We start from the raw sequence: 13,510 nt of genomic DNA on the forward strand, positions 1-13,510 counted from the left end.
TATTTTGTTCAATTCCTGGTAGTCTAGGTAGTTTGTGCAGACTTTAGTGAGTAAAATAAATGTTGGCAAAGTAAAAGTAAGAATAGTGCTGAACGCAAAATAAGTGAAAATTAACTTATAGCAGTTTAGAGTATCTTTATTGTCATTGCACAAGCACAATGAGATTAAGTGATGATCAGAAAATTGCTCAAATATCAGTTTGGAGAGACTCTGATTCTGCCAGCATCTTGAATCTAGTTAATTAATTAATTATTTAGCTGTTTAGAGTTATTTATTTATTTATTTTCCCCTTGAGTTATTTGCCGCAAAAAATTATCCTTGGTTGTCACATGAACATAACAAACCCTTAAAGTTTTAGTCCCCAAGATTTGAGTCCTGGTTGATTTGGCGACCCCTGTGGTTACAGGCAGTAATAGTAAATGTGGTTTAATAGTACAGGTCACGTCATTCTGGAGGCAGCTATGTAAACTATTGTTGTATTAATAAAGTCAGACAATAATTTGCCTTTTTCCATTATTCTATGAGCATCCAGGATGTGATTCAATGCTGCACACGGCATGAGTCTGCGGACACCAGGGAACTGGTCTGCAGCCTGTTGTCTGCGGCTCTTCAAAAACAGACTGACGGTGAGGTAAGAGTGAAAAGACAGAATAAATTAACTAATAAAATTAATCTGAATTTTACCAGGTCTGACTCTTTCCTATCCAAAAAACCTAAACTCTCATCCCCACTCCTGCTGTACGTCTGCAGCGGCATCTTCTCATGCGTCTATAGCAGGTGCCCTGTTTCACTTGACCCCCAGTAAGGTATCAATGGCTAATTCTCTTCCTGGTGTCACGGTGGTCCCGGCCTGTCAATCGACATAATCTGAAGGCAGACACCACAACATTAGCCTCCACCTGAGTCCCAGGAGGCATTGTCTGGTGGAGAACACAGAGTCCATAGAGTTACTATGGCTATCCATTACCATCTGATGCTGAATGAGTTACAAAGTGAAAAGGAGTGGGGAGGTCAAAGGGGACGAGGGTTGTTTGGCTCTACTGTCCCTCTACAGGCGTCCATGGGGAAGAAGGTAATCATCAAATGGAGAATAATGGCCACATCAACTCTAAATGTTCTGTATTCTTTGGAAATGGGAAGGAAAACATGATACCTTGACTACTTTGGATGTGAAGCCACGAGGTTCCCACAGCAATGTAAAACTTTAAGGTCAAACATGTATGTCCAGTGGTGGAAGAAGTACCCGGATCTTAGGTATATAAGTAAAAGAAGCAACACCACTGTGTAGATTTACTTAGTCACTTAGTACTTAGTTACATCCCACCACTGTCAACTGAAAACATGTTAAAAACGAGCGATTCAGTCACTTCATATTCACTCCTCTGTTCGCACATTACAGGGGTCAAAGGCAGCTGTTGAGTCGGATACGAGCGGGTGGAGTTTTAGTGAGTTGTCATGAGGACAGTCGGGGAGGCATTGGGTCAGTCCGTTCATGGAGGTCACAGGGCTGTCAAAAAGCCAAGTGTCTCTGTTCTGATTTCATGCCAACTAAATAAAGAGCTATGTCTGTGTGTCCTGCCAAGGCTGCTGTAAATATACCATTATGTAAGGGGAATCAATTTCAACTTTAGGAAAAGGAAACACGGCTCAGACTTGACTTAAAGTTCAGAGCTTGTGTTGGAACATAAGTCGGAGCGATAATTATAAAGACTAGAGACTGATGCAGAGGTGTAAGTGGGTCGTGCAGTGTTGCTGGTGCGTTTTGAAGGATTGTATCTGCCTTTTGGCCCATTTACTGCGAACACAGCATCTCTAACAATGATCTCTTCTTCTTTTTCCAATGCAGAGAACACAGTACACCATGTTTACTATGATGGATTACGTGCTGGATCTTCATCTAGTTTCAAGTTACCTAAAGTTGGTGTTCATGCTTCACTGAAATGGAAACCAGTGGCAGCCTTCAGGGCAGGAAATCTGAATCAAACGCTCTAAAATAAACTACGTCTTGCTTTGGAAAATGGCTGTGATTAGTGTGAAGTGCATGTGATTTGTAGGAAATGTGCTAACATACAGGTATGTAAGAAAAAACCAGAGTGATCCCTTAATATTTGACTCGGTTGGACCGAGTTTATATACTTATACTTTGCTCTAATTACAGCCATTTTCCAGAGCAAAAAAATAGTGTTTAAAGCCAAAGCTGACAATTGTAAATATGAATCACAAATGACATTTATGGGAATTCTCTGTCATTGGTATGAAACCACAAACATTCTGTTCAACCTATTTATTTCAGTGGTGACTCGCAGTATAAGGTGAGATTAATTCTAGACTAATTCCAAACGTCTTTAAACTATGCATGACAACACTTTGAGGTTTGTTAAAGTACCAGAATCCTTACAAGTGAACCATTTAGACCTCGGGTGAACCATTTAGACCACTGACAGCTTCAGCGACTACCGACTGGGGGATTAGTACGCCATTAAAATGTTAAGAGTGTTGAGTTTTGGTGAGGGCTGGCAGCTGTTGTCACTTGAACACTTGCACGCAATGCTGGGAGGCTGACGCGTTACATCAGTGACACAGGCAGACTGATACTTCAGAGGAGGCTTCTGGAAAGGTGCAGCACATGCAGATCCAAGAGTAAAACCTCAAACTCTCTGAGGTCGACCTGACTTTAGTCTTTCATGTGCGTTTAGCCTGCCATCATCACCCAATAGAGAGAGAATTCATGGTTCATGCACAGCCAGGCGCACTTGAAGCACTCTTGGAGAAGTGCTTGTGTTTTCATCTCTGCACAGTGTGCTGTAATATGCATGTGTTGTCCGTCTGTGTGAAACATGCAGGCATCCTTATGCTCATGTAAACATATCTCACTATGCCAACAGCAGTTTGGAAAGTGTACATCATCCTGTCACGGCCGTGAGACTGTGAAATCTGTATGCAATGCACGGCAAGAATTCATACGCGGGGTGCACTGTGCGACCCCAAACAAATGACGTCCCGCAGTGTTTGTCAGATATCCAAATAGGTTTTGGTTTAAATGCGGGATGTTGTCAGTGCTGAGCCTCATACACACTCACACGCACACACAGATGCAGATAAGGACGCTGCTGCTAAAATATTTTCCATAGCAATGTTTCACTGTGAAAAGGGCGAGATTTAAGCTGAAATTTTAGTTTTTTTCCACAGGATGATACGTCATTCACCTCAATCTGCCACTTTGTTGGCAAATGTTTTAGATATTACAGCTTCCATCTTAATTTCTACAATAAGGAAGAGAGACGACATCCAGTAACAATTATGTTGGAAGGAAAAGATGTAGACAAGTGCTCTGAAAAGGGAGTGAACCTCACTTTATCCACGCCAGAGTAACGAAACATGACAAAGTACCTGTTGCTCTGCTCACTAATACCTTCTAATATCACCTTTCAGCACTGATGAGGGCTTCAGGGCAGATGCACACCTGCACTCCCCACAGCTAGAATTGGTAGGTTGAGTCAGCCGGGCCTCTGGGAAAGCCTTTTGAACTTTTCACAGAGGGTTACAGAAACCTGACTGCTGGTTTATTGTGTGACGACCGGAGGCAGAGCACCTTATTTAGTCTGTCTTTCCCCACGAGAACCAAAGAGAACGAAAGGAGGCAAGCTTGAGTCTGGGTTTAGGTGTGCTGGCTGGAGATACGCTGTTGGTGAAGACCTTATGTAACGTAGAGAAAAAAAAATCCCGATAGCTGGGTCTTAAGAAAAATGCTTCTCATGATTTTCTTCAGGTAATTTTGTTATAAAATGAATTCTGGTTACGTGTCGCAGAAGCATTAATCATTTGCCTCATTTGCGAGATTGCTTTAGGAGATTGAAGGGCCTGTCAGAGGTGAACATTATTGTGATAGAAAGGAGAGATAAATGTGACATTCATCAATCATCTCCCCGCATGTGCCTTCACACTACTTCATATTTGCTCTTAGTGACTGATGAGGTGGAGCGTGGAGTATGAGCAACACCATCTTTTGGTGCAAAAATAGTGAATGTCTTCCCTCAGCAGAAGCATCAGTGTAATAAACTGTGTGTGTCTGTGCCACTTATTTTCAGTGTGAGGCATGCACCATAAAACTTCCTGTTGACTCGCTGCCCAATTATTTGGACAGCCGATGGACAGAGCCCATCAGCTTCGGCAAGATAAGCGTGTTTTCATTTTGGCCGTCGCAGCAGTCCTGTCTGCGTTGCCGCTCCACATCCTCGTTGTTTTCTCTGACAAAGCTGGCCAAAGCACTGCCCGCCTGAGAGGGCTGCAGTGCGGGGCCAGTGCAGGCGAGCTGGGGCAGAGAAAAAGATTGGTGGTGATCTAAGTGGAGAGACAGAGAAACGCTGACCAGGAGGTTGGCTCTTTGTGTGTTTGAGAGTGGACTTTTGCTGATGTTGTTCGGTTCGTTCTCTTGTTCAAGCCTGTGCTATAAATAAAGCTTTCATTAAGTGCAGTCACTGGTTCGGCTACTGAGCTTCCACACGTGCATGAAATGTTTTTTTTTTAAATAAATGTGCAGTTGTTGATGCTGCTGTTGATGCCCATAGAGCTTCACTGAGGTGGCTGATTAATCTGCCAATTATTTTCTCAGCTAATGAATGAATCTGATGAATGAACCTTAAATGTAATCACAATTTGCCAGAGCCTGTGGTGACATCTTCAAATTGCTTCTTAGGAAATAAGATATTCATTATACTGTCGTATAAGACATCAAAAAGCAGCAAATTCTCAAATTTGATAGGATCGAACAAGCAAATGTTTGGCATTTTTGCTTAAAAAGTTACCCAGTTAAATCAATTATTCATTTTCTGTCAATTGACATGTGGATTCATTGACATCCACAGACTTTCCTCACACTTTTCTGCTTTGAATTAGCACAAGCACGCTGAAATGGCTAATATGGTTAGATATTCCCACTTATCAGGTGTGAGGGAGAGATTTTGCTGTATGAATCCAACTGGCCTCTGAATCATCTGCTTTTCCAGACAACGGGTGGAGAGTTTCAGATGCTCCTCCTGTGACCTTGTTTCAGCAGCTCTGATGCGTTTCCTATCTTCACATATTGGTTTATGCATGTTAGCATTCACGCACAGTCAATTTACAGTCAAAAATCCTGAGCAACTTCAGGATGTGACAACTAAAGTCAGGCTTTAATAATGGGAGTCGAGCAGACTGCTTAGGGGATCTGGTGTTCAGTGTTCATAAACATATGAAACGCAGAATTCTCTTTCTTCCTCACCTCCATCAGCGTTTCTTGAAATCTCATTTCTGCCTGGGCATTCTACATATACAGTATTTTTTCTGCCCAATTTCTCTCCCATCTGTTGCCTCAGATTTTTTGCATGAGAACAGCTTTACTGGGATGGATTTACAGGCAGGCTGGGAGCCATGAATTCAGGAGTGTCTTCTGTTATCTGCCTCAAGCAGCCAAGCAAAGTGAAATTTGACCCAGCTATGAGAATGCTTTTTCGCTAAGCATGATTTTTCTTCCTCTGGCAAGATTTTTTAAAGCTACGTATCTACTACAGCCACACCTGGGTGGCTTTTAAACTACATATGCGGTTTGAAAGTGTGTTTTCATACTAGTCATTCAAAATGCTCTGATGGTTAAATCCCATTCACACCATTTCAGAGGTGTTACACGGAGTGCAGTGTAGGACAAAATTAATCAGTGTTGGTTAATATTTACAAGCTATTAGTGTGAGTAGGAGTTGCTAAACTTTGTGTTTAGCCTTCCTTTACTTTAACTTGAAATATGTGATGTTTTCTTTTGCATTAAAATACGAAAAATTGACAATTACTCTCTGTACTGCTGAGAAATGTCAGTGTGGTTAGTGTCACCTGTCTGGCTGACAGTGACCTTTCAGCAAATAGCTTGCAATCAGCCAACAGGTTAATGACATTTTCACCAAATACCAACTATGAGGTGGAATAATTTCACAAGCGCAGCATCACATGCTCTATTGTCTTTGCTACACCTTTGGAAAACATGGAAAGATACAGATTGCTGCTTTTATATTTACTAATTTTACAGGGATTTGGATATATTGGAAAGGTGTTAAAGGAAAAATCCACTGATTTCTAGTCTAGTGTAGGTCTTGTGGAGCGCTGCTGCATTTAGGCAAAAAAAGCTGCATAAAACCATTTGTTGCTCCAGAGGGAGCTACATGAACTCTGACAAATTGACTCAAGTGATGTCACTTGAGGCAGCATCTGTTGCAGGTGAAGACTACTGACTCCTTGACTATCAAGCCTCAAGTGGCCATTTGAGGAACTGCAGTTTTTGGCACTTCCATGTTGGCTTATTTTTCAGCCCTGGAGGCTGCTGCTTGCTGAGGAAGACAAGTCTGAAAATGAAAAACAAACACACAAACTAGACCTCTGAAGCCCGCTTCTCATCTTCGCTTGAGGCTAAGATGGCTACATGGCTACTTTAGCCGCTACTGGTATAACACACCTGAATCGCTGACTGAACTTGATTGAGTTGCATCTGGGTAATGTTTTCACCAGAAAGAAGGAATATATGAAATAAATATGATGGAATATCAATACATTCAATTTGGATATTTTTTTTTAAAACTTGTCCATTGAGAGTCAGATGTTGTACAAATTGGTTGCATTCTGTTTGAAGACTCTGAACTTTTCACTTCTTTTTAATAAGCTGCAGTTTTTGTTTTATCTGTGGTTATAAGTCACAGCAGAAAACAGAATCTCCCCAATGAAAAGTAAATGAAACTGCAGTGTGTAGAAAACGGATTATAGTGAAAACTGTGTTGATGAAAGGAGGATCTTCATCAAACACCAAGAGATTTACCCCTGAGGAAAAGCCCCTCTATAAAAAGACATTACTGCATATGAAATGAAACATATTGTCAGAAATAATAACACCATTAGAGGACCAACAAAAAGAAAGCTGCAGCAATGCCACCAGAACAGCAGGAAAATGAAGAATTCAAGTATCATTAACTGCTCGTCTGAAATCACAGCTGCAATAAACTTGAACCGTAACTTGTAAAACACCCATCTGCTGACGTGATGAATGGCCAGCGTTTTGGAAAAGACACGTTCTCGGTGAGAACAGAGAGTAATTTGCAACTTATCTGCAAGTAGCTTTGTGTCTTAAGTTTAAGACAAGTAAAGCTGCCTGAGAAATCCTTCCACTGCTTCCTGCAGCCGTAACTGAAACTGAAGACCGCGCTAAGTCTAATAATATCACTGCCATCGTGATGAAACTGTCCAAACCAGATGCAAACGTGTTAGTATTCATTACTGTTATGTAAAGAGACAGACCTGGGTTGGAGTTAAGATCCATGGGGTGCAGAGGAAGATGTGCCCCCTTCTCAGCGGGAGGTTGAAGGAGCAAAAGCCACGCTGTCGCTGCTGACCGCCGGCCCCCCAGTGCCACTTCTTCATCTGTTCTTATTCTGTGCCACAGTCAGATTTATCTCCTTCTGCTAATACACACTCCACTGCTCTCACTACTGTCCTTCCTACTCCCCCCCCACACACACTTCCTTCGCCTCCTTCTTTCCTCCACTTCATATAACTCTTTCGCCTAAAACTTCATTTTCTTAAGTCAAAGGCAGGTCAATATGACACGCCTATCAGCAGCACTTAGGCAAGGTCAGACGAAGGCGACTGTCTGCCTCTCAGGGAGCATTTCCTCTACATTTACCTCTGACAAAGGAGCTGGAAGAGCAGAGGAAGCATATTTCTAAGAAACACACGAAAGAAGTGCAGGAGAGAGCGGCCGAATGAAATCGAGTGAGACAGCAAGCTGAAGGCAAGATGGTGTGTCTGCTTGTCTCTGAAGGAAGTGAGAGGGGTGGGGTGGGAGCTGCTGGTGGTGGTGGTGGAGGGGGAGGGGGTGCATCGTAAATCAAGCAGCCCTCCCCAAAGTGGGGACCTGTAAATCTAGCAAACGAAGAGTTGGCGTTCGGCCAAATGACTCATCCACGGCGCTCTATAAATACAGCGGTGCAGGGTCGACAAGGCTGCTGCTACTGGTGGCCAAGAAGCCCTGAGACACCGGGGTTTCTCCCTCTTGGAGCAAGGTCTTTAATAGCCTCCTTATCGTTTTTCAATCTCACCCAGACTTAAAGGAGAGCCACACATCATTGGCTTCCATTAAATGGCCCCTTTGAACCTGGGCTGGCAGGGTGATTGAATTTAAGACCGACGCTACCTGTTGCGTTTAACTGAGAGGAAAGAAGCGGGTGCTGAGGAGAGATCTAAATATTTATCCAGACAGAAATCAGTTTACATACCATTGGTCTGAACATTCAAGTCAAGAGTCCCCATCAGACAAACATGCTGTAGTAGTCCAGGAGAAACTCCACCGGAGGCCAGAATGTGCCCTCGCTGAGACCTGGCCAACCTGATACATGTGGGAGCAGGGGGTGTAGACGGGGGTTAGAGTGGGACGCTGATGGAGGAGATTGCTATGTGACATGTCAAATACCGATTCCCTCAATAGGGCTGTTATGTAAGCATCGGAGCTTCCTGTCCTGTCCCTTGCTTTGGCCTGAAACTCGGCCTGTTTGCGTGCCGCCATGCATTTCCTCTAGAGGATCTCACTGCCGCAGACACACAGGAATAATAATGTACAGACACATGGAAGGAAGGAGAGGGTCTGGAATTGTCTCAGCACAGCACAGATGAGAATGAGGCGGATATTTCAAACAACAGATACGACACAGAAACACTTGCTCATTGTTTGGACATGCTGAATTCTCCAGTCTCCTGCTTTTTGTCTCATACCTTTTTGAGTCAGAAGTTCAATCATGCAAGAGTCTGTGCCTGGTTAGGTATGAAGAATGCATGCGTGGGTCAAATAAATGTGTGTATAATTACAAAATTGTCTTTTGTTGTACCATTTATTGTCCTTCACAGCTCAGATACGAAACCATCTATCAGCACAAGCTCCTAGTTTATCATCTTTTTGCGAAATGACAGCTTTGTTTGGAGCTAGTGGAGGATGCATCATTAAGTGAAACGCCTCCCCTGTACAACACAAAAAGTGTGGCAGGCAACATTGCATGTCCACTCATCCTACATGTTATCCTCTCGTGTTGTTATTGCAGCTGCCTTTTCCCATTTAGTGGTTGATCAGTCATGGCTTTATGAAAAATGGGCTTCATCATTCAATGTGCAGTTTGAGCCATTATGTGAGCTCCCACAGGCTTTGGTCCCATCACTAAAATACACAAACAACACAATGTGCTGTTACAGAGAAACATAAGAGCAGTGTAACCACTGATCAGACTGCTGCTGAAAACACTGACAACATATAAAGCCATCAATCATATTCATGTGCTGTTACAAAGTTGTAACCTCCCACTTACAGAACAAACTTTCACGTTAACTATTAAATCCTGTACATTCAATGACATTTCTGGGAAAACATACATATATTGCATCTTCTTTTAAAGGAATTTTTCGATATCTTGAGAGATGATTTGCTTTTTCTCCAAGAGTTAGACGAAAAGATTGATACCGCTGCCACTTACGTCCACTAGCCACTTAGCTTAGCATAAAGAGTGGGAACAGTGGGAAACAGCTAGCCCATGCCTGTGCAAGGTTGACAAAATTTGCCGACCAGGCACTCTGAAGCTGGAAACTGGTTTTACAGGTGGTAATGTATTGGACGGTTTCCAGACTGCTACGACCTTCAGTGGTAGGCTTATGTGGATTTGACCAAAGATTTCATTGGGCTAGTTTTCGCTGGCCTCGCTAGCTTGTCATCGGCGGTGACTTCCTTGGAACTCTGCTGGATGCCGGGACAACAGAAAGTCTCTTTTCTTAACAACCATTGCTTCAAACTAAACTGAGATGTAACCACCACACGTAGCATGTTCCATTGCATGTTAGAAATAATAATCAGATGACCGTGAAAGGGCAATATCGCTGAAGCAAACATTCTCCAGACCTTCTGTCTTAATGAGAAGTCTGTGCAAATCCCACACAGAAGGGAGGCATCCTTGTCAGAGAGTCCAATGGCCCCTTTGACTGACTTGATCATTATAACAGTCCCTGAATGTACAATAACAGCCTGCTGCTGCAGCTCTGGGAGCCCAGATTCCCACAGCACCTCTTGCAAGATACCTTGAGGAACCTGGTCAGTGACCTTTTCCTAATCCACAAAGCCACATGTAGACAGGCCCAGCAAACTCCATCCTTTCAACGAGTTGTGGGAGGGTAAAAAGATGTTGCCTCTGCTTTGAAAATCAGCAGGACTCTGCATTGGTACTTTTAAATCCATTTGACAGTCAGCCAGAGTTTCCTTTCCAGCACCTTGTCAGAGGCTTTCAGAGGAAAGGAATTTGAGTTGTCTGCAATCTTTTGGAGCACAAAATCTACAAAATGATCTGCGTCCAACCTCAAGTACCGTTCAATGGTGCCGCTGTCAAATTCTGTGTGACACTTTTCAATCATGGAACTGCAACATTATCCAGACAAGATTCATCTGTGTCCACTTCCTTGACATTGATGAGTTTTCTATCTCAGCAACTACTGCCAAGGAAACTTTCTCAGACACCAAAAATTTCCCCTTTTCTCCTGAATAAAGGTCCGCTGGGTTTTCTTTCTCAAACTGCTTCTTACACCTTCCAACTATTTCCTCAGTCAATGTCAGCATTTCCAGGCCTCTGCAAAGACACACTAAGCAATGTCCTGCCTCCGCCTTCTGGCACACCAAATGTTTTTCCATGGCTCGATAAGGAACATGTAAAAATCATTCTCCGCTGCCTCTATTATCTGCTCCCAACCCAAGACTCTGCTGTAGCAACTAGGCTGGCCTGCAAATAACTTTCAGAGAAAGGAGTACCAACTGGGGGGCCTCTTATTTTAGACTGATATCACTGGTCTTCACTGGCATCAACCTGCAGAACTTTGAACTACCATCAAGCTTATGGGCACAAGTCTAATTAGCCGATTCCATAACAGAGGCATTTGAACAGGATGGATGGTGATAAACAGTTTGGTCAGCATCCAGCTGTCTTTGTTTTCAAGTTAAATAGTTTGGTTTCAGTTATAAGGGTGAAGTGTGGATTTGTTTACAAGATGCTGGCGTTTTGTGTTGCTTGTCATGGAGAACTTGTATCAGGGAATCCAGATCTTTTCAATTAAGTTTGTCTGTGTAACCATGAGGGTAATGTTGTAAATCAGACTGACTGCAGACACGCTACCAGCTCTGTGAGGCTCTACAGCGGCGTCTTGAGCTAACACAATCATGCTAATATGCTAACAATGGCAATGCTATAGTTATACACTCTATAATAGCGGTAAACTATAATGTGTACCATGTTTATCATTGTAGTTTAGCATGTTAGCAATGCAAATATCTCCTAAATAGAAAAGACAAAGTGCATCTGTGGATGGTGGGAATGTCTGACAGATATTTAGTCATAAAGTAAAGAACAGAACAAATTCTGACCTGATTTTGACCTGATGGTGGCACTAAATAAAGTCAGGGGATCACCAAAGTCAGTAGGATTCATCCTCTGGGACTCAATGTGTGTGCAAAAGTTCATGGAAATTTATATCAACGTAGCTATTTCTGTAAATGTCTCTATTTGAAAGAGATGCAGTGTATGTTTACTGCAATGTCAACACAATGCTTTCAGCCTCCTATTTCAAAATGCCTCCCTCATATCAGGCTATAAATGCTTCATAATTTCAGAGTTTGTGCCGCAGCACTGAGCTCCAAATGAACTGTCACAATCTCAAACACAAACATCCTCCCCTGAGATCCTCCCTGGGGAAAATGTCACTAATGAAGCCAGCGGGTGGCTGTTTTCAACGCTCAATGTTGCATCAGAGGCGGAAACTCTCCAGTTATTGGATTGCGGGTTTAGAATATTGAGGAAAATAAAATTGGCTGATATTATGACCTAATTCAATGTGAAACATGTCTGTGTTGCATTGGGATGGGCGGGTGGGGGGTGGGGGGGGGGCTATGCAACTCTGAAATGATATCTCTGGGTGATACTGAGCCATCTTTCCAGCTTTCATGGACTATTTTCTCACTTCACGCTGCCAGGACATTGATATCCACTGTATGTGTGTGTCTGAGATGGCCCTCTGCCCCTTTGTTTCGGGGTCATAAATTCAGATATCAAGAGAACAACAACAACAACAGGGGATGTGAGTCTCAGAAGCCCCGTATGAGAAATGTCAACAGCAGCTGATTGCCAGGCCACAACTCCTCCAGGAGGCCATATGCCGCTGTGTCACAGACAGCGGGTTATTGACTTTATATGCGCACTGGGAAAACATGGATGTGTGTAAACATGTCCGCACACCCACACATATACAAACATACGCCGAGGAAGAGAGAGAGGAAGGAGAAGTTCAGTTTCTGACCTTTTTCAAAATGTCATATCACAAAGCGAATTCTTGAGTGAGAGAAAGGACACTGACAACATCCCACAGGCTCTGACCACACAGACGAGTGGGAGGCGTGCAAATGAAGACAGACGACACTTTTATATGCAAAGCAGAGTCTTGTCACTCATGCCTTTCCGGGCTTCATCATTTTAACACAGCAATATCCATAACATCAATTTGACTCCATTCCTGCTTAATGCAGGCCTTGATACTGTCGCTGTATTTCTCCTGGATTTATGATGCATTAGGAGCCGTGTGGGCACTATACATCTTATTAAATCAATATATCAAAACGTGCAGTTGGAACAGAGAGGTGCCTGTTTGATCCTGTGTGTCAGATTAATTTGATCACACTTGTGTATGCATGAAGATGTGTTCCAGCTATGTGACAGTGAAGTGGGTGCAGGAGGTGGTGTTCGTGTATGTGTGTTGGGTGCAGAAGGAATTTTATTTCCTGGAGATTTTTGATTTATTATAGCTGGGTGGGTCTCTCTCTCTCTCTCTCTCTCTCTCTCTCTCTCTCTCTCTCTCTCTCTCTCTCTCTCTCTCTCTCTCTCTCTCTACTGCAGTTCAGTAGATGAGCCTGCAGTCAAACAGTGTGTATTCTTGTATTTTGTTTTAATGATGATATTTTCGTATATGACTTTTTCCTCTTTTTTTTCTATATTTAAGTTATTTTCCTATTTTATGTACTGCCACACCTTTTCCTTTGAAATCTGCTGGTCTATGTGAACTATTTCTACACCAATGTTTGATTTAATTGTGTGTCTGGACTTCGCTTAATTTGTCTTCTGTTTTATTCGACTCTTAAAATCCCATCTATATGTCTTTTTATATAGTCTTGTGTTTCATTTATAGCTTGTCTAATGCCTTACGTAAAGAACTATAAATTCCCTTGTCACCGAAAGGTGCTAGACAAATAAACCTTGCCTTGATCATACATGTTTAAAAGTCATGCCTGCACACTGAGTTAACCAAAACCTCTGAAGCTCCTCTGCATTGTAATGAAGAGGAAGTCAAAGACTTGTGTGGAAACCAGTTGCCTCTCTTTGAAGCACACCTTGAAATAGAACTGCCGATGAAGCTGTGAGCCTGTTGTGGG

The 13,510-nt window shown here is 42.7% G+C and overlaps 1 protein-coding gene across 2 annotated transcripts in view; it reads right to left on the minus strand.

Moving 5' to 3' along the window:
- The window catches only part of arhgap24 (Rho GTPase activating protein 24), a 69,350-nt gene that overhangs the window by 23,527 nt on the left and 32,313 nt on the right, over positions 1-13,510 (minus strand). The window contains exon 1 of one of the 2 annotated variants that reach the window (XM_070988434.1): positions 7,312-7,345. The exons of the other annotated variant lie outside the window; for it this stretch is intronic. Within the exon in view, the coding sequence (XP_070844535.1) occupies positions 7,312-7,333 (22 nt within the window). The 5' untranslated portion in view covers positions 7,334-7,345. Of the gene's footprint in view, positions 1-7,311; positions 7,346-13,510 lie in introns of those variants that run through there. 2 annotated transcript variants of the gene reach the window in all.

The sequence above is a fragment of the Chaetodon trifascialis genome, chromosome 20, assembly GCF_039877785.1.
Source record: "Chaetodon trifascialis isolate fChaTrf1 chromosome 20, fChaTrf1.hap1, whole genome shotgun sequence".
Taxonomy (NCBI): domain Eukaryota; kingdom Metazoa; phylum Chordata; class Actinopteri; order Chaetodontiformes; family Chaetodontidae; genus Chaetodon; species Chaetodon trifascialis.